This window comes from Diceros bicornis, chromosome 11, assembly GCF_020826845.1.
Source record: "Diceros bicornis minor isolate mBicDic1 chromosome 11, mDicBic1.mat.cur, whole genome shotgun sequence".
Lineage (NCBI taxonomy): Eukaryota > Metazoa > Chordata > Mammalia > Perissodactyla > Rhinocerotidae > Diceros > Diceros bicornis.
The window spans coordinates 69555480-69576384 of NC_080750.1; the positions used below are offsets into that span (position 1 = coordinate 69555480).

At 37.7% G+C, this 20905-nt stretch overlaps 1 protein-coding gene across 1 annotated transcript in view; it reads right to left on the reverse strand.

Moving 5' to 3' along the window:
• ADAM28 (ADAM metallopeptidase domain 28) overlaps window positions 1-20905 on the reverse strand; it is an 84442-nt gene that overhangs the window by 26125 nt on the left and 37412 nt on the right. The window contains exons 11-18 of the mRNA XM_058549829.1: window positions 16564-16694; window positions 15524-15701; window positions 14085-14174; window positions 11670-11865; window positions 8143-8245; window positions 5948-6107; window positions 5179-5259; window positions 4781-4859 (exon numbers count right to left, since the gene is read on the reverse strand). Of these exons, the coding sequence (XP_058405812.1) occupies window positions 4781-4859; window positions 5179-5259; window positions 5948-6107; window positions 8143-8245; window positions 11670-11865; window positions 14085-14174; window positions 15524-15701; window positions 16564-16694 (1018 nt within the window). The remainder of the gene's footprint in view (window positions 1-4780; window positions 4860-5178; window positions 5260-5947; window positions 6108-8142; window positions 8246-11669; window positions 11866-14084; window positions 14175-15523; window positions 15702-16563; window positions 16695-20905) is intronic.

Sequence of the window (20905 nt, forward strand, 5' to 3'; positions counted from 1 at the left end):
TTTATAATTTATATTTCATTTTTATATTTATATATGTAAATGAATATCTGTTCTATATTATAAATAATAGTACATGCTATATTATATGTCTATTTATATATATTTCCATATATATTATATTTTCACAAAAACTGGTTTTAATTAAAATAAACTCGAAAGCCCACAGCCGTGTATAGCCACACTGCAGAGTAGGGATCTTAACATTTTTTTCGTGGCACAGATTGCTTTGGAAATCTGATAAAGCCTATAAACTCCTTCTCTGAATGTTTTTAAATTCATTAATAAAATGCATAGGATTAAAGAGAAAGTTCTGTTGTCAAAATGTTATAAAACAATTTGTGATACAGTTAAATAATGTGCTTCTTTATTAACCCCTTAAATTATAAAACTTAACTGGATTAATCACTACCATAATTTCAAACTAGAGATATGCATGTATGATATTTGGAGATACATGCAGCAACTGCAATGTGATGTAAAAATATTTGTAATTTCTATTGGTGACGAAGTCATGAGAACTACTAATACTATTGTGGTTCACTGCCTTACTTTCCTGTAATTGTAGAAAATTCTAAATTTTAGTTAGAATTTAATGAAAATAGAGCTGCAATATTTCTCATTCGAGTTTAGATTTAGAAGCCTGGCTATCATGAAAACTATCCTCTGGGATCTATCCTGTAGGTGACAAGACACTTGCCTGAGCTAGGGACTTTCCTCAGTCTGGTGGAGGCTTTCCTTCACGGTTAGGTTAGAAGTAACACCAGAAATGGAACCAAACTCACCAACACAATGTCCCAAAACAAAAAGAATATCTGGCAGATAAAGTTGAATGCTGTTGAAACAATGCTTTCAACAAATAGAATAAGCTATTCAGAGAAAAACTTCCCGCATTTCTACTATGAAGCACTCCAGCTGCCTCCTTGAACCCTTTAAGACATAAATTTGGTGTAATATAATGTAAATTTGCATCACCAGTCCTCCAAGCGAAAGTTTTTAGGAAATACTTCAATAGAGTGTGTCAGAATTGATTCTACTTTATTGGATGCCTAAGTAATTAAGGAGAAAAAAAGCATAAAAAGTATGAAAAGATTAGATGTAAAATAATATTTAGAAATAGAATATATACAAAATGCATTTTTTCAGGAAAAAATTATAAAGAATCAAAGTAAATTTAGGGTGGCATCTGCTTGGTACTCTCAATAAAATTAAAATATAGATGATTAAAAAAAGCCAAAATATGAAATAACAGAAAACAATAGATTAGCATGCAAGTGTTTCAAGGAAACAAAAACGCCACTGAATATTTTAAATGTTATTATAACTAATAAATAGGGGTGCTGACATTGTCAAAAATTCACTCTATGATATAGAGAATGATCTTGAAACACTTTCCAGAAATAACAGGAAAAGGACAGTCAGAAAAAAGATGACGTGAAGGCCACACAGTAGAGATATTTCATACAAATAATTTATGTTTCCGAATTAGAAACCAGAAAAGTGGAACAGAATCAATTTTAAAACCTGTAACAAGAGAAACATTCCTTGAACTGAAGAAAGAACCAAATCCTCAGTTTGAAAGGCCTCACTGGCTAACAATCAAGATACTGGAAAGAGAGCAACACTCAGGTGTATCAAGGTGATTAGTTTTCATTAAGTAGCAATTCTAAAAGCACTAAAAAAATAAACCTAATGATTTTTAAAGGGGTTATTTAGCAACAATAATAATAAACTCAGTGTAGCCTCAGTTGACTAACATTAAATATTGGTATCTACTGCAATAGACTCATGAAATTAAAACTGGGATTCAAAAAATCCAATCCAATTCTACCCACTATTCCTGTTTTCTATTTACCAACAGAAATAAATTCTCATAAATGCAACTCAGGAAGTTTAATGTAGAAAGAAAGAAGAAAGAAGAAATTACTCGTGGAGGTGATTTAGCAAATCAGTAGATGACTCAAAATAATGAGTTCAAGAAGAGGGAAGTCATAGTTTAAAAGGATTTTTAGTGAGTGTTGGCACCATTAAAGAGCTATCTAATTAAAGTAGTTGATTATGTTCATGCATCTATCCCCCTACCCTATCTAAATCCTAGATGACACATCCTAAATAGCATATATGTATGTGTATATATATATATATTTAATAAAATCATAGAGCGCTAGAAAAAAATAGTAAAGAATTTTTAGAAATTGCAGAAAGATAGGAAGCAAAGGGATTTAGATGGGCAGAAACACTAAATTATAGCTCCAAACATCAGAAATAAATGTTATTCCCTCTTGAGAAGTCTAACAAAGAATCAACAAATTAAAAAAAAATAGCTCAAACATCAGAAGAAGATGCTATTTTGCAGGGGGCGAAGCCAACAGAGAATCTGTACTTGGGACAGATAGTTCATTCAGGCCCATACCCCTCCGTATCCCCGTCCCCATCTCTTATGTATATGGAACAAGAGTGAGTCATGCTTCAGGACAATGCCCTGAGAAATGCTCTCCAGAAGCAATGCAGGATGCAAGAACCTGAGAAGCAGAAGAGAGGCTAACTGTAGATAGCCATACTATATCAGAGACAGAGATGGGAGAATAAATGAGAGAGCGCTGCGGAAAAGCAGCTCTTTCAGTAAGTAAATGCAATGAAGAGCTCTCTCCTTAGAGCGATTTCTTTTTTTTCTTTTTTAGTTTTGTTATTGCGGTAACATTGGTTTATAACATTGTATAAATTTCATGAGTACATCATTATATTTCTATTTCTGCATAGATTACATCACGTTCACCACCCAAATACTAATTACAATCCATCACCACACACATATGCCTAATCATACCTTTCACCCCTCTCCCTTCCCCTTCCCCTCTGGTAACCACCAATCCAATCTGTCTCTATGTGCTTGTTTGTGGTTATTTTTATCTTCTACTTATGAGTGAGATCATACAGTATTTGACCTTCTCCCTCTGACTTATTTCACTTAGCATAATACCCTCAAGGTCCATCCACGTTGTCACAAATGGCTGGATTTCATTGTTTCTTATGGCTGAGTAGTATTCCATTGTGTATATGTATCACATCTTCTTCATCCATTTGTCCTTTGATGGGCACTTGGGTTGCTTCAAAGTCTTGGCTATTGTGAATAATGCTGCAATGAACACAGGGGTGCATGTATCTTTACGCATTAGTGTTTTCATGTTCTTTGGATAAATACCCAGCAGTGGAATAGCTGGATCATATGGTAGTTCTATCCTAATTTTTTGAGGAATCTCCATACTGTTTTCCATAGCGGCTGCACCAGTTTGCACTCCCACCAGCAGCGTATAAGAGTTTCCTTCTCTCCACATCCTCTCCAACACTTGTTGTTTCCTGTCTTGTTAATTATAGCCATTCTGATGGGCATGAGGTGATATCTCATTGTAGTTTTGATTTGCATTTCCCTGATAGTTAATGATTTTGAACATCTTTTCATGTGCCTGTTGGCCATCTGTATATCCTCTTTGGAGAAATGTCTGTTCAGGTCTTTTGCCCATTTTTTAATTGGGTTGTTAGTTTTTTTGTTGTTGAGCTGTATGAGTTCTTTATATATGTTGGAGATTAACCCCTTATCAAATATATGGTTTGCAAATATCTTCTCCCAATTGTTAGGTTGTCTTTTCATTTTGTTGATGGTTTCCTTTGCTGTGCAGAAGCTTTTTAGTTTGATGTAGTCCCATTTGTTTATTTTTTCTATTGTTTCTCTTGCCTGGTCAGACATGGTGCTTGGAAATACGTTGCTAAAACTGATGTCAAAGAGAGTACTTCCCATGTTTTCTTCTGGAAGTTTCACGGTTTCAGGTCTTACATTCAAGTCTAATCCATTTTGAGTTAATTTTTGTGTATGGTGTAAGATAATTATCTACTTTCATTTTTGTGCATGTGGCTGTCCAGTTTTCCCAACACCATATATTGGAGAGACTTTCCTTTCTCCATTGCATATTCTTGGCTCCTTTGTTGAAAATTAGCTGTCCATAGATGTGTGGGTTTATTTCTGGGCTCTCGATTCTATTCTATTGATCTGTGTGTCTGTTTTTGTGCCAGTACCATGCTGTTTTGGTTACTATAGCTTTGTAGTATATTACTTCTCATCATGGCGATTGGAGGTGAGGATCCCTACTCTGGGTGCTTCCCACCCTGATGGCCTGTAGGAAGATCTGCCTATCTAGAGCTCACAGCTAGATCTTCTATCAGGAGAGGTATCGGTAGGTACAACAAGCACACCAACATGCAAAGAAAACCCATGTAAGCTAATTCATGTCAACCTAATTCCACATTCAACTAAGCATCACATATCCTGAAGGAAAACAGCACAATGAAATACAAGAGACAGGGTGAAAAAACAAAACAATCAAACTCAAAAGAGGTAGAGATTATTCAGAGAACAGAAATGAACTTACAAAAATAATCTAAGTCATATTCTTAGAGAGTTTTATGAGGATACTATATCTATACATTAAATCAAGGCTACTATGAAAATGGAATGATCATAAAGCAAAAAAATTTGGATAATTAAAATAAAATTACAAATATAAAATTTGAGGAAATATCTTTGTATATAGAGTAAAAGCATAAGGATGTGGAAAATATGACTAAAAAGTTATTAAAGACACTTTGAAGACTAATATTGTGGATTCAATATCTACAGAACAGGAATTCCAAGAGGAGAGAAAGAAGGCAATGAAATGTTATGTAATATGAAATAAAAGCTTGGAAGAGGAGAACAATTTTCTCAGGTTAGACGTGTAATGTTACCTACGGAAGACAACTGAGGAGTCATCGCAATCAGGAGGGGCCCATCCCTCTTTACACTGACACTGGAGCTCGTGATCACACACCTAGAGGAGCAACGACCCTGTTACTTTCCACACTAGACTCAACCACCAACCCCAAGGGCCTATTCATCCATAATTAAGTCCATTCTGAAAAAGGAATAACCCCTACCCTGCAGCATTTCAGTTGTCTAGAGAATGTATGAATCAGTAACAGAAATTTCAATACCAGGTTCGTAGAAGAAATTTTTCATGGTACCAAACTACTGAAAGGTTAGGCAAATTTACTAATTTTAATCATTTAATGCTGAAACACTACTTTAACACCATCAAAGCTGACCTAAAATTACATAGGTTCGTCAAGCTTGGGGAAAATGAAACTTACAGCGTGTCCTTTGCACTTCGAGGAGCAATTGGTGGCCTTGTAGGCTTTTTCGATATCCACACATTCTGCATTAATGCAAACCTGAAAATGACGTGAAAAACATGAAGTTTACATTACTGTCCAGTGGCTTCAGCTCTGCAAATTGTTGACTCTTTGGAATTTAGTCTTATATTATTAGCCACTATTTTTGTTATCAAACTTACCTTTTTATTAAAGAAATTACAGCACTCTTTTGAAAATAGGAAGATGGGATCTAGATAATTTTTATAATAAAATATTTAGAAAGTCCTCTTTAAAGAAGATTCCCTAACTTCACTTCATTCCTCCTGGGTCATTCCCTCAATCCTCCTCTTCAGTCCAATTCTTAAGACTGATATTTACTACTGGACTAAGTGTTGCACATGAGACAAGATACCCATTCCAAAAAATATTATAGAAAACATGTTAATATCACATCATCTGCAAAATTAAAATAATTGTCATTTACGTAACAATAAATAGTATTGATATTATTCTCTTCATTGTTATCAGAGTGGCTATCATTTATTGAGAACCTACCGATTTGGGGGCAACAAGATTTATCTAAGTTTCACAACCTAGTGCTAAGCACATTTTAAGTAATATCGAAGGAATGAATGCAGGCACGCATAAACGAATGGCATAAGTATTGCTTTGAAAAGTATGCTCCATGAAACACAAGAAGGCCTTGAGAAGCAAACAAACAACACAAAAAAAGAACGCTTGAGTAAAAGCTACAATTTCAACTTACCTTCTTGTTTCCACACTTAGTTCCGTTGGCTACCATGCCTATTTCTTGACTGAAGTCTTCAGGATCAAATGTTTTACATGTCAGGAAAGTTACTACACGTCCTTTCCAGGGCAAATTATCTGACCCACCTTGACAGAACAACTTCCCGCACATGGCATCACTGAGGAAAAGGCAAAATTTGCTGCAGTTGAAATACCAGGATCCAAATTGTAGTTTTATACAAATATAAATCAGCTTCCTATCAATATTTAACTAATAGTATTTCTCCCTATAGCAGAGACTGCTAGTTCTTGTTTATATCATTTTTCCCCTTATTCTTCAGTAATAGAACCACTGAATATTAACAAGGCACATTGTTGCTCAAAAAATTCCACGATTCGCAGACTCCTGTGCAGCTAATTTTGGTCAATTGTCTAAGTTCTGGCCGATGGGAAGAAAGCAGAATCTTAACTACAAATTCTTGAAGATGGCCTTATGTGAGGGAGTATGTCTTACTCCTCTATTTTTTCTCCTTTTTGCTTATTAGAATGTGATGGCTGGAGCTGGAGAAGCCATCATAGACCAAGAGAAACAACTGGGAATAGGGGTTATATGTACAATAGAGCTATAAGATAGAAGGAGGATGGATTTCTCACATCATGGAGGGCTCCTAGGAAATCAGTTTCTATCTTGCTCAGCTAAGTTTACTTATGTATTTTCATGAATTGCAGCAGAATAATTCAACCATCATTCTGTTAATAAAAGGCTAAACCTTGACACTCCAAGACGCCATGCAGGTTTACTGAAAGAACTACCTCCCTGCAAATACAGACAAAACTACTCAAGACTCAATAAAGCCATTCATTTCCTGCCAAAGTGAATAAATCAATGCCAATAAAATTGGAGTCAATTGTTTTATGCAGAATTCAGAGGAGGGCTGTGAAAAACTATTTTGAGAGTGATAGAATCAGATTCTTCTGATATCTCTGGTGGCTATTAGAAAATATGATTGAGGAGTGAAGAAAGGCATGCATTCTTTTCACACTTGAGAAGATATTTTTCTTGAATCATTTAAGTAGAGTTTTATGAGGAAGGCTCTGGAGCACAAGGAATGCCAGGCTTACTCTCCACTATAGCCAATGACTACTAAGAAGTGACTAGGAAGTCAGCCTGTGGAAACAATGAAATGCTTGTGCCTCCAGTTACAGAAACTATCCAGTGCTCATATGAACAGTTATACAGAACAATAGTGTGTGTACGTGCTACAGAGGAAAGCCGGAACTACCCTACTCTCTTCCCACTCACTACATCTCAAACTACATATTGCCCCCACCCCAACACACACTTTTTTCCCTTTTGCATCTGTCCTGATTTCCTGTAACGGAAAGACCACAGGATATGATTGTCCTTTAGGGCTAGACTCCCCAAGAGATGACCCTATGTCCAAAATGTAGTTTGTTTGGCAATATCTATTATCTAGAAAAAGTATTGTTCAATAAAAATCTTTGAAAACACAACCTTGTTCAATCTCTTGTTATACATTACTTTGTATGTGTAAAATTTGGAGCAGGTACAAAGTTTAATCTATTATAATTTGAATTTTAAAAGTCATCTTAAAACTGCAGAATCAAAAAAACTTACAGTAAAATCTCAAGTTCATTGCTTATGATATTCTATAATTTTTCCAGAATATCAATACAAAAAGTAAAACAAATTCTTCAGGTGAATTGTCCATCTTTTACTGTACTTTGTTTCTTTATGTAATGCCATGGCAAGTTTAAATAAAACTGTATAAATATTGTATTGGTTATTCCTCTGAGTAGATAAATATTCCTATCCCTAGAATCACGATGAAAGACACTTGATGGAAAAGCACCTAAAGTATACTGGAAAATCCACATACAAACTTCCAGCCAGGCCCATTCACTGTTGCATGTTCCACCTCAAACATTTATTCTATTTAACAGTGACTGTACTCGTTGTCATCTGAAGCACCCACCGTGAGGGACTGGATAAAGGAAATCATTTCTTATTTGTCTTTAATTCAGTGCCTAGCCTAAAACATGGCACAAAATAGTCACTCAATGAATGTTTATCAAATGAATGATGTCCAAATTCATTTTCTCTTTAAATGGAATAAACCAGAATGTATGGCTGGAAGTGGGCAATTTCGCTAGTTTTTGGAGCAGGAGGGTTCAAACCACAAGGTTACTTACTTTGCTTTACAGGGAATGCGTGTGTCGTCCACTCTGCGACAGTACCCGTACTTGGACCCACCTTCATTCCTGTGGTAACACAACTTATCTGCAACCTTGGTTTCTGGGACCAGGCATGGTCAGTAGGGACGCATTCGAAAAGAAAAGAGATAAGAAGTTCAATTCTACAAAGGATTAATGAAATATAAAATTAATGAAATGTATCGCATGAGAAGTGTTATTTTAGCATAATCTCATTGACCATTCTCAGAAATATAAACTGCAAAAATTTGATATCAAGAGAGATGACTAGAATTAATAATAATCTTTTAAATATTCTATTTAAATAGAATAACGGCTTTCTAAATATTTGGAACCATGTGGGTGATTTGCTGAAGGTTAAAAAAAAATTCATCTAAATATGAAGACCAGGAGAGCGACAGTCATTATGTTAACAGCCCGCAGGCAGATATTGGAAAGCTATTCTGCTGATATGTGCTACCTTGACAATTACCTGCTATGCTTAGTCAAACCCCTACTCTGTGCCAGGACAGTGATAAGCATCACATGTTTAATTTCTCACGTGATCATCCTCATATCCCCCTCAGACGGGCAACAGAACATAGTGACGAAGAGCTCAAGCGTTAAGTAAGACAGGCAGGTGTGTGACCTTGGGCAAGTGCCTTAACCTCTCCTCTTGGTCTGTTGTACAATGACAATCTATATAATAGTACCTACCTCCTAGGGTTGTTGCGAGTTTTAAATGGTTCATATACGCAAGTCACTGAGAATAGTGCCTGGGCAGTAGTACATGGTTGATAAATATTAGCCATTCTTGTTATCACTCCCATTTTATCAATAAGGAAACGAAGGATCATATTGATTAAAGTCACAGAGAGAGATGAAAAACCAGACTTCAGTCCCAGTTCTCCGTTGAGTCTAAGACCTATGCTCCTTCTGTGCTGGGATGCCTCTCTTGAAGATCAATAAAGACCGGGAAAATTTGAACCCAGTCTTTGAAAAAACAACAACTTGGTTAAAAATAATCACAAACCTATGAAGATATTGCACAGTTTCAAGAAAAATTATTAAACCTATTATGATGATTTATAAACTCAAACCATTCTAAATGAATTTCATGTTTCAATGTCCAAGATGATAAAATGAATTTTATTACCATATTTTCTTGATTATTTTATCTTAGTAACATTTATACTTTCCTTACTATCTCAATAAAATACCTATACTAAAAAATTGAATAATTAGGCATTAACAACTAGGAAAAAACATATTCATAATCTCAAACTTGAGAGTTATTGCTGCTAATGTTGGGCAAATGATCATTCATGTACCTGGTATCACACTGCTTCAGAAGTTACTTTTCCTCAATTGACAATATACTTGTCCTTTCTGCAGGTATTAAAAATTCTACACTATCATAGCTGTAATAATTGCATTGGGGAGTATACACTATAATTTATTTGAATAATCCTTATTCTTGGACTTTGAGATGTTTCCCAATTATGTACTATTATTTAAAAAAATGCTGGCTGAAAATTCTTTGTAAATAAATATTCCTGGGTACAATTGCTAGGGAAAGGAGTATATTTTCTTTTTAAATTGTACATACATTTTTCCAAATTCTCTCTGAAAAGATTATGCTAATTCATTTTCTTATCAGAGTGTACGAAAATAGGTGTTTTATCACATCCTCACTGACACCGAGCATGAACTGTGACAAACCTTTGCCGATTTAACAAGTGTAGAAGATTAACTTGTTTCCATTCATATTTCTTACTATATATTACACTTTCTGATGCATTAATGGTACTTCGTACTTCTTGCTGGTGAGGTAAGGTGATGTTAATGTTTATTAGACATTTGGACTTTATGATGAATTGCCTGTTTGTGACTTGGTCACGTTTTTCAATATTCGGAATTCCAATTGATTTATAGAAATGATTGGATGTTAAAGAGAGTGATTTTTCCCCCTTATATACACTATAAGACTCTTCAAGCTTTGAAGATTAATTGAAAATACATATTTGACCCCTTATAAATTGTAAAATTTTCAATTTTATTTAGGCAAATCTATTTCTTTGGCCTTTATAAGGTCTGCCTTTAAACATATGATTTAAAAGGTCGTCCCTATTCCAATATCAGATAAATATGTTCAACATGAATTCAATAGATAATTTTGAACATTTACCAAAGTCAGGCACTGTGCTGGGACACACTGGGAATACAACTGTGAACAAAACAGCATCTAGGTAGTAGGAAGTTTACAGATTTGTAGGGAAGGCAAAAGGGTCAGGCGAAAGGAGAAGGGAATAGTATTTATTGCAGTGATTTATTACCAGATAATAAAGAGGATGCTCAGAGCTTCACCTCTGTGCCGAAAATGTCTTCCCCCCGGGTTTCTGCCATATAGTGAAGCCGCCCAAGGAAGCACAGGGTCTTTAACCGGCAGAGCATCTGTTTCCACCTGTAACTCAGCATGTCTGTCAGCATGACGGTTCCCTGTCAGGAGGGCTGCTGAGGCCCGAGCCCAGCACATCAGTGCACTTCCTGAGGCGCCAGTGGCATCAAGCTTTGCTCCTCATGTGGTGTCTCAGCCCACCCTTGCCTGACACTCAGGGTTTTATTCAGGAACTTTTCCAGGTGCCTGTGCATTTATTTCCCAGGTTTCTTTTTTTCTGAGTGTGTTGTGAATCAGTGATTTTTGTTGCTTTCTCTAATGTTGTTTTACATATATTTTCAGGAATTATGAAAAGTTTCTGGCCTGTGATAACCCTCTTCAAATACTCTTAGGAATATGTATTTTCCCTATTTAAAAAAAAATATTCCTTTAGCGATTTAAGTAGGAATTTGGAAGTGTAGCAGAAAAAAGTATGAAAAATAAACACACGTACACAATATACATCATATCCATGAAGTCCAAAGAATTGATATTTTTAAAATTGCCTTTCTAATTAAGCTATTTAGCACAATTTAAGTTTTGGCTTAAAGTTTTCAGAGATTTTTAAGTTATGATTTTATTTTTAATTTCTTTTTTATGGTGTACCTTATTCTCAGCCTATCTCCCAGCGCTCCTGCCACCCCTACACACACACACAAACACACACACACACACACGCAGACTTCCAAGGGTTTACTTATCTGAATAGAATCTTGGTTAGAGTTACCAAGATACAGGACACCCAGTTAAATTTGAATTTCAGATAAACAAAGAATTTTTTTAGTGTAAGTCTACCTCAAATATTGCACGAAACATACTGATACTAAAAAAAAAAAATTGTTAATCTGAAATTAAAATTTAAATGGACCATCCTTATTTTTATTTGCTAAATCTAGCAACCCCAAAATTGACTTTAAGTCCTAAAATGCACTTATCCAGGATTTCGAGCAGTGGCACAGTTTCTAAGGAAAAAGAATGGACAGCATGCTGCTGTGGCCGTGAATAAACACTGTCACATGGAATAATATGAGTTTTGTTTGCATGTGCATAGAGAGGCAGGAATGCCAGCCACACTGGCGGGTCCTCCTACCTGGTCCCCACAGATCGGTGCACTGCTCCTGCAGTGTGGGGCACGTGCCCATCAAGCAGTAGCCCTGCCCATTTTGACAAGGGAAGCCATTGACTCGGAATCTGTCATCAGGGCAAATACCAGATTTACCGTCACACATTTCTGGTAGGTCACACTCATCTTTTGCTGGTCTGCACACTGCACCAGCCTTTTTGAACTGTAGGAAAGTAAAAACGGAGAGAAGGCTTTTTTCCACCTGACTTACCTAATATCTCAAATTAATGCAAATAATATTGTCCCTTTGGCCTTTTTCTGGCAAGTTGGTTACAGGCATCACTCTATTCCAGTATACATTTGCATTGTATAAGCTAAAGCCATCTCCTATTATATCACTGCTATTGAGTTCGGCCAATGCCCTAAGTCTTTAAGCACTTAATATTTCTGAATTTGTAGTGCAAATACAGAAGAAAACAAGGAACATCTTAGATGCAAAGAACGAAGTTATTTCTCTCTTTGTTGAATGCATCTTTGTCAAGATTTTCAAGGAGATTTAAATCTGCAACTTCAGAGATTTATTGGTGAAGTGAATCTCCCATATGAAGGAAGATAAGCTTACAAGCACCAGATCAGCATGCTCTGAGGCTTTCCCAGGCATCACATTTCCTAATCCTTAATTCTTTTTATTGTATGCTCAGATATTTCTTTTCAACTCACTTCTTGTTATGGAATGATTTATCCTGAGGGAGAAATAACCAAACATTTACCTGATGCATTAACTCCCTTGCACTCTATTACTTTAAATCTCGCTCTTATTTCCTCAGAGAAACCTTACTAAAACAAAGTCTGCCATTCACATGAATCTGCAGGGGTCTGTCTGCACACTGGAAGCATATCTTTTCCTAGTTGAAGCAAGGAGGTATGCTCTCATGTCATCAAAAAACTTTCAGTATCTTTATGCTGGCAACAGAATAAAATCCTAATTTTAACTGGAGTATATGAGACCCTCCAGTTTCAACCCCCACTGCTCCGGCCAGACCAGCTTTCTCTCCAGCTGTCACACAAACCATGCTTACACCTTCTGTTCTGTCTTTGTTCTTTCTCTCAGCCTCCCCATTTGGAAATTTTTTCTCTGTCTACTTATCTAAAATCTACACACTACTTTCCAGACTAGTGAAAGCCTCATTTTGCATGAAAGCTCCCCTGACTTCTTCAATGCAAATCACAGTTCCTCTTTTCTACATGTGGTGGGGAAAGAGCTCTGAATTCAAATTTGGAACATGTGGGTCTGAATCTTAGCTCTGCCAGTGCTTGAGTGTGTAACCTTAGAAAATGGATTGAATGTCGCTGAAAATCCACTTCTCCATCTAGTATCTACTTTACAAGGTCAGTATGAAAATTAAGTAAAAATATATGTGGAAAGTATTACACAAAAGGCATATATCATTATAATGTCTACCCGGGCATTTAATCTTGCATTATATTTTCCTCTGTTTCGGGTGTGTATATCATTGCCCTAAGGAAATCACAAGTTCTTGCAGGTCAAGACTACTTTTTTAAATCTCCCATAAGCTCTAACAAATAGCACTTAATAAACACTTGTTGAATACTACCTAAGTTCTCAAATTTTCTTCCTTTTGGCCTCCTTTATTTCTTTCTTCTCCCTCTGACATTAAAAAAAAATCTATTCCAAATGCTAGCTTTAACTGGTGTGCAATCTACACGTTCATTCTACAAATGGTTATTGAGCATATAAAATGTATGCAATTCTGTGCTAAGAGAGGATGAATCAGTTCCCTGCCCTTAGGAGTCAATCTAAGGAGACAGACACATAAATAAATAACCATAATGTGAATTCTACACAACAATAGTATGTAAAATGCTAAACTCTACCTTGAAGAGAAAGTCAAAAAAGCCCCACAAAGACAATGACGCGGCATCCTCATTCACGTCTTTTTTCTAAGAATCTCACCCTAAAGTAACTTCAAAGGTTGAAGATAGGGAAGCCTCCAAATTATTCAAAATAAAAGCTTTTCCACTGAACCCATTGTTAAAGGAATATGCAAACAATTATGAGATTTGGTCCAGGAAGGCCGTGTAGCATCAGAAGCAGCGGCGGGTAGGAGTAACCAGCACCATGTTTGGAACTGGTCATGTTTGGAGTTTGCCATTTAACGGCTCTAGTATTTTGCACATTTGCTGTTCTGAGCCTCCCTCAAAAGCAAAATGAGATAATAATATCTTCCTCACAGGGTTGTTGGAGGACCAAATAGCCCATGTTTGTAAAGCACTCAGTGCGGCCTTCATAAATGGTAGGTAGCATTATTTTATAGACAGAAAAGTATTGCTTTTCCTATTTCGTTTAACCTAATCCCTGATAGTACAGAAAAAATAAAGAATAATCATAATTATTAAGAGAGAATACAATAACAACCTTACCTGGCATTTTTCACAGCATTCTCCTGACGCGCATTGAGAACTTGTTTTGATTTTACATGTTTTTGCATCACAGCAAATATTGGTACATTCCTAAGAAACACCAGAAACAAATGCAAAGGCTGGATGACTCTTTGGTCCCATTTCAGCACAATTCATAACATACTCATCACACAGACTGTATTTTGGTATAGTCTGAAAATAATTTTCAAAAAAATAAAAGATAACAAAGCTTAACATCAGAAAAATTGAGATTTTGGAACATCTAGTGGTTTATTTTTCATTTGAATTCTATTTACACCTTATTTTTTCAATTTAAATATCTTTAATTTCCCCAGTCTCCTATAGCAATAATGAAAATTATCTATTTTTGGTAAAATATGAGAGAAAATAAAAGGAAAAGGACAATTAAAAAAATAAAATTCATCTAAATAGTTAAAGAATGTAATTAGTTCAACTGATTAGTTTTGACATCCATTCAGCAATAATTTTAATCTCTAGAAGATGTAATGAAAATCTCAAAATATAGTTATTTATCCAATTTTGACATTTAATTCAAGTTTGCATAAAGCAATATACTTTGTTTTGCTCTCCCCACCATCTGTCTGAGAAATCAGCCACGTGCACAAGGTGTTGGAGAAAGTCATCCCTCGGAAACGTCCCCCTCTACCCATTTAGATTCCTGAAGAGGAGTGATATATGCAGAGTTACAACTTTTTAAGGTTAAAACTCTTGCCCTATTTCAAATATAAACATCAAATTTGGGAAAGATTACTCTTTCTCATGGAATGAATAACTTTGTAATCCTATTTTGAAGTTACTGAAATGCCGACCCTCTGAGAGCTTGATGTAGTATTCATATTAAGTGTTACTAGATTGGAGGCAAAGGCCCATTCAGAATCCTGGCTGTCCTGTGGACAGGTGGGATCAGGGCAGGCACTTCTCATGGTAACAACTCCTGAGTCGCACGGAGATGAACTCAATCCCAGTGCAGGTTGGCTCTGGGATTCCTGAAACAAAACACACCCGAATCCAGGTGTTGGCTCCTCCATATACCAGCTGGGGGACCTTGGGTGAGCTAGTCACACTCTGAGCACTGTCACAGCCCTGTGCCCGGAGCAGCTGCTCAGTAAGTCACAGGCACAGACGAAACCTGAAGCATTTCTGCCAGAAAGAGAAAGATGAGGAAACAAAGTCCAAGGTGGAGAATGGTACTTAAACGGAGGATAAGGAAGCAACCCACAGAAGGAGATTAGGCTGGTCTGTTAAGCAGCGTAGTGTTTGCTGTTAGAAAGGCTGGCCTGACAAATCTCTACAAACGAATGTGCACAAAATTACAACAAATATGCAATATTATAGTGAACCACAGTGTATAATTGAATGGTTTATCTTCTTAGCAATTGAAAAACAGACGAGGTCATTTCAGAAAGTGCATGTAGTACCTCGGGAGTCCCACAGTCACAGTCCTCTCCCATTTCCACCAATTGGTTCCCACAGATCGGGGTGGAGATGATATCTGTAGGCAGTGGAGCATTAAAGAGGCACTTTGATAATTTGTCCTCAAAGAACTTGTCATAGCTGACACGGCTGCAGGAACTGAAGTCCGTAGGGATGTAGAAACTGAGAAGACAAGAAAAAAGAAAATAGAACACAGTCACGCTGAGCATGTAGGGGCAATATCAGACATATACCCCAAACCTGCCCCCAAAGATCAAATCCAAACCACTGACCAACTGCTAAATCATGAGCCCATGTGTGTGCCGGAATTAGCCCAGGTGAGTGGACACAGACTCCTCCAGCTTAATGGGCAAATATGGTCATATCTCAAAGTGAAGCATGCAGGCTGCTGTTAATAAAACAAAAGTGTTTCTGACTTATCCAGATAATATTTTTCAGCCTTGGGTCATTTTGGTTGTAAGGTCCTAAAGGCAGTAAAATCATATTTATTCATGTGCCTAAGAATTCATTTTACTGTAGAGGAATTCCTATTGACAGAACTTCTTAATTCTACAAATAAAAATGGGGTTTAAAAATGCAGTAATACCTGGGAGAGATAACATAAGACATACAGTTGGCATATGCAGCCGTACGCTATTTGTGCAAGGGCACAGGAGACTAACCCTCGCTTGAGTGAGCTGGGAGGGGGAAGTAGAGAAGAGGAAATCAATCTTTAAAAAGGACTGTGGGGTTTTTAAACATAAAATTCCCTAGCAATTTTGCCTAAGGCAAGGCAGGAATGTGTAATCTCTTTTCAGAGACTCTCTCTTCATCCTCCTGTGAGAACTTTCTTCTTTTATTAGATTTTTCTCCTAGAACTTTTCCCCTACCACTACCCAATCTGAGTTCATTGAAAATTTGATAAATGCTAATGATTTTCTGAAACCAGTCTTGTGTAGAAAGGGTAAGTATAAAATGACATAAAAGAGCCAGCCCAGAGTGAACCAAAAACAGGGATAAATAGCATCTTCCCGGACAGCCTCACCTCAGTGCTTTGTCCATCACACATACCGTAGAAGGGCACTTGCAAACGTAGGAGTCATGAAACATTCCAAAGTTATGGCCCATCTCGTGGGCCATTGTCCCTGCAACTCTAATCACGTTGTCACTGTGGTCCTAAGGATGAGAGTAGGGAAACAGAGCCTCTGGTTTGCAAACTAAATTATCACTCAGGCTATAATTAATTTTTTTTTTTTTTTTGTGAGGAAGATCTGCCCTGAGCTAACATCTGCCAATCCTCCTCTTTTTGCTGAGGAAGGCTGGCCCTGGGCTAACATCTGTGCCCATCTTCCTCTACTTTATATGGGATGCTGCCACAGCAAGGCTTGACAAGTGGTGCCTTGGTGCGCGCCCGGGATCTGAACCCGGGCTGTCAGCAGCAGAGTGCACGCACTTAACTGCTATGCCACGGGGCTGGCCCTATAATTAAATATTTTTACTGTAGCCAAGTGGAGTACAGAGACTGATTTTAGCTTCAGCCTTCCCATCCTACTCTTTCCCCCTTCCTCTCCCCCTGCCTTTCTCTGTCTCTCTGTCTCTCTCTGTCTGTCTCTCTCTCTCACATACACACACACCTTTGGTGCTGAATGCCCATCACAGGGTATATTGCCTACTCATTGTTGTTGTGAATGGGTTTCTATAATGAGGAAAATTTCTGTGGTTTACTGCCATGAGAGATAACGGCAAACTTTCTTCAACAATGATAAGGAATCAGAAAATTTTTTAACTGATTTAGCTCTCTCCCTCATGGCTTGCTTTTTAATACTTTCTAATTTAATTGGAGGTCTTTGCTGTGTTTAGCTAATAGAGACCTAAACTGCTCATTAACCTAGAACTTTAGTACCACTGTTATCTTTTTCAATTCTATTATTGCTAAGACTAGACATCAGTCAATTCCAGACTTGCCCCATCGCATGAGGTCCAGCCAATAGCCAACTTCATTACCAGATTCTTTCTGATTAGAGGTGCTGGACTGGGGCTCCAAGTTACCCAGGAGGAATAAAAAAACACTAGAGAATATCTTCTGGTTGTAATTTCCAACTGTGGATACAAGAATCTGCCAATAACACCCACCCACAGAAATCAGATTCCCTTATCCACTTGATTTCAAAGAACCAAATCAAGAGCTTCATAAGGAACAGTATAAGACTGGCAAACAAGGAACACCTTGTAAGATGGGAAGTTATACCACCATTCATGATATTATTTCATCCTGTTGAGATGAACCTGGTAAACCTTGCCATCTAGTAAGATGGCGTTCTTCAAGTGGGGACAAAAGGAAACAAAAATTTTAAGAAAAATGGAAATGTGTTTAAATAGAGACTTTCCAGACTGCCTTATTTGAGATTCCCTCAAATTTAAGGTATCTTCTTTTAAATAGTTATTTTCCTAACTTAAATGTTTTATCTCCTGAAATGACCTCCATTTGCTCTTCTCTTATATATTAACTATTATTTTTATATTATCAACTATTGCTTTAAGTAAGCTAGTTTCTCCTCTGATTTCATGGTAAGTTCTTTCAAGATAGAAAATATATATTTTACTTCCTTTGTTCACCCCATGAACCCTATCACAAACCCATCATAAGATGTATTGGAGATATATATATATATATATATATATGTATATATATATTCATTCCACTTCTACCTAGGATGTAGAAAGAATATTATTCTTGCACTAACAACAAGGAAAAGCCAGATAAATTTGAACAATTATAATTTTTTTTAATCCCTATGTCAGTTGGAGTTGCAGGTCATCCAAAGAGCCTGAAAAATAAGGACAGACAGGGCTTCCCAAGGATAGACAGGCCCTCCCAAGGACAGACAGGCCCCTCCCAAGGACAGACGGGACATGAGAACTGGCTTATCTATGACAGAGCATGGAGGAGGAGATGCTAGGTATCCTACAAGTGGGGAAGGGTAATTCAGTTAACTTTTTAAATAAATTGCTAAAGGCTGAGTATGGGCCAGTGCAGGAGTATAGAATCCACAGCACCTCAGAAACAAGGGGGCCTTGCACACGCTCACAGGCTCTTCTCCCCAGACCTCCTCCAGGAGCTCATGACAGACACTGGGGGCCAGGTAATAGAACGGAATGAACCTCCCTTGGTGGAGCAGGCCAGAAGGAGTGAAGTAGCAGCTGCTGCAGGAAAACAAGGCACGAAGCCAGACCCAGACCCTTCTCCTCTAAGGAACAGAAGCCTTAAGCCACTAGGGGGAGAAGTAGCAATCCCTAACAACCTAAGGCAGAACCAAAGACCCCTTATGGCTAGAGGATAAGTTTAAAATGCACACACACACACACACAGACACACACGCACACACACAATCACAAAAACCTCTACTCCTGAGAGAGGGGCGGACAAAAATCCTGAGCCCAGGATCCTGTATTAATATCAGTTGAGGTTTCCTCCCACTGAGGGAGGGCCAGGAAACTCTCTTCCGCAAAAAACCTGCAAAAGATAGAAAGCAGAGTTTTGCCGCTGTGGGAAGGATGGGCAGGGTCGCTAAGAGAGCTTCACTCCTGAGACCCAGGGCCTGCCTAAGACTGAAATTGGACAAAGTCAGAAGAGAACACTCACCCTGTCCCCCACCATCAGATTGTAGAAAGTTGGAAAGGGTATTGCTCCCAAACTTACAATAAATAAAGACACTGGATGATAGTCAGATTCATAATTTTCTAGAACTCATCCTAGACATGAGGTCACAAGGCAAGAAACAAAACTAAAATCAAAAACAAAGATAGGCTGGCACCTACTGGGAGAGCCAGGATATGAATATTGTTTACCTGGGAAGACACTATCAAATGCCACTAATAACTCATATAAAAAAATTTAAAATCAATGAAGGCAGAGTGTGGTACAGCAAGAGAATATACAAAATGTGAGGGCTTCAGACATGAGGGGAATTCCTGCCTACTCACAGGTTTTTCTCCACACGGCCCTCACCAAGTGAGAGATCTGAGGAGGCCGCCCTCACAGTATGGGCTTGGGGGAGGGGACAGCAGCAGAAAAGGCATGAAACCCCTCCAGGCTCCTTCTCTCCATCTCTGCTAGCGGACAGACATGACCAGGACTAGAGCAAGGCCAGCAAGGCCAGTGCCTCACTCTAGTCCTAGCCCTAAACCAAGGCCTTGAACTCCTGAGAAAAAGGCAACAAAGTCTGTTCCCTCAGGGCAATGGTGAAGTCTCAGTGCAACTATGAAAAAGGAACAGGAAGGAAAAAAAACCTCTACCACTGGAGGGATGGGGAAGGAAGGGCAGGAATACATGCTGGGCCACATCATTAGAGGTTTCCGCCATCTGGTAGTGGAGCAGGATCTCTAGAAGAACCCGAGACACTAGGGGACACAGGACTTGCCTAAGACTGAGAGTTAATGAGAACAAAAGAGAATGCCTTCTTCCAACCAAAAGTCTAACAATCATCCAGTAAAAAGTAACAACCTATTGGTGGAAGAGGGGGAAGAGCGTAAAGAGACCCACTGTGAGGTACAGTAAAGACCTAAACATGAGTGTGGAGCACACATTGAGAAGAACTTTGGCAAACCAGCCTTTACCCCAAACACAAAATAATGTGAGAGAAATTTAAAAGCTGTGATGTACTGAGGGTAGCCATAGCAACAAAAGACATCCCAAACCCAACTCAACTCCTGCTAGATTGACTCAAAGCCTCACACCAAAGGCCTAGTAGAAGGAAAGAAGTGAGCATTTCCAGACAAGAGAAAATTTATTTAAGACTACTGTCTTTCACAAGATGTCTGGCTTTCAACAAAAATTATTAAGGCATCCAAAAAAGAAGGGAAAAGCAATGCCCTGCCAATCAACAGAACCAGGCTAATATATGACACAGATGTCTGAACTGTCAGCCAGGTGATTTAAAATAACTATTATTAATATGTTAAAAGCTCTAGCGGAAAAGATAAATAGCGTGCAAGACTGGATGGGAAATTTCAGCAGAGCTGGACACCATAAGAAAGAATCAAATTGAAATGCTAGAAATGAAAAAGACAGTAACAGAGATGAATAATGCCTTCAATAAGCTTAACTGTAAATCCAGAAGAGCTGAGAAAAAAATCAGTGGACTTAATAGTTCAACAGAAATTACCCAAATGGAAACACAAATGAAAAAAGGATAAAAAGGGGAGAAAAAAGCCCAAATGAACAGAACAGAGCATACTAGTTTTGTAGGGCAATATAGAATGGTCATACACGTACGTAATTGGAATGCCAGAAAGAGAAAGGCTGAGAATGGAACAGAAGAAATAGTAAAAAAAAATAACGGCCCAGAATTTTCCAACATTAACCACAGATAACAAGCCTAGGCCCA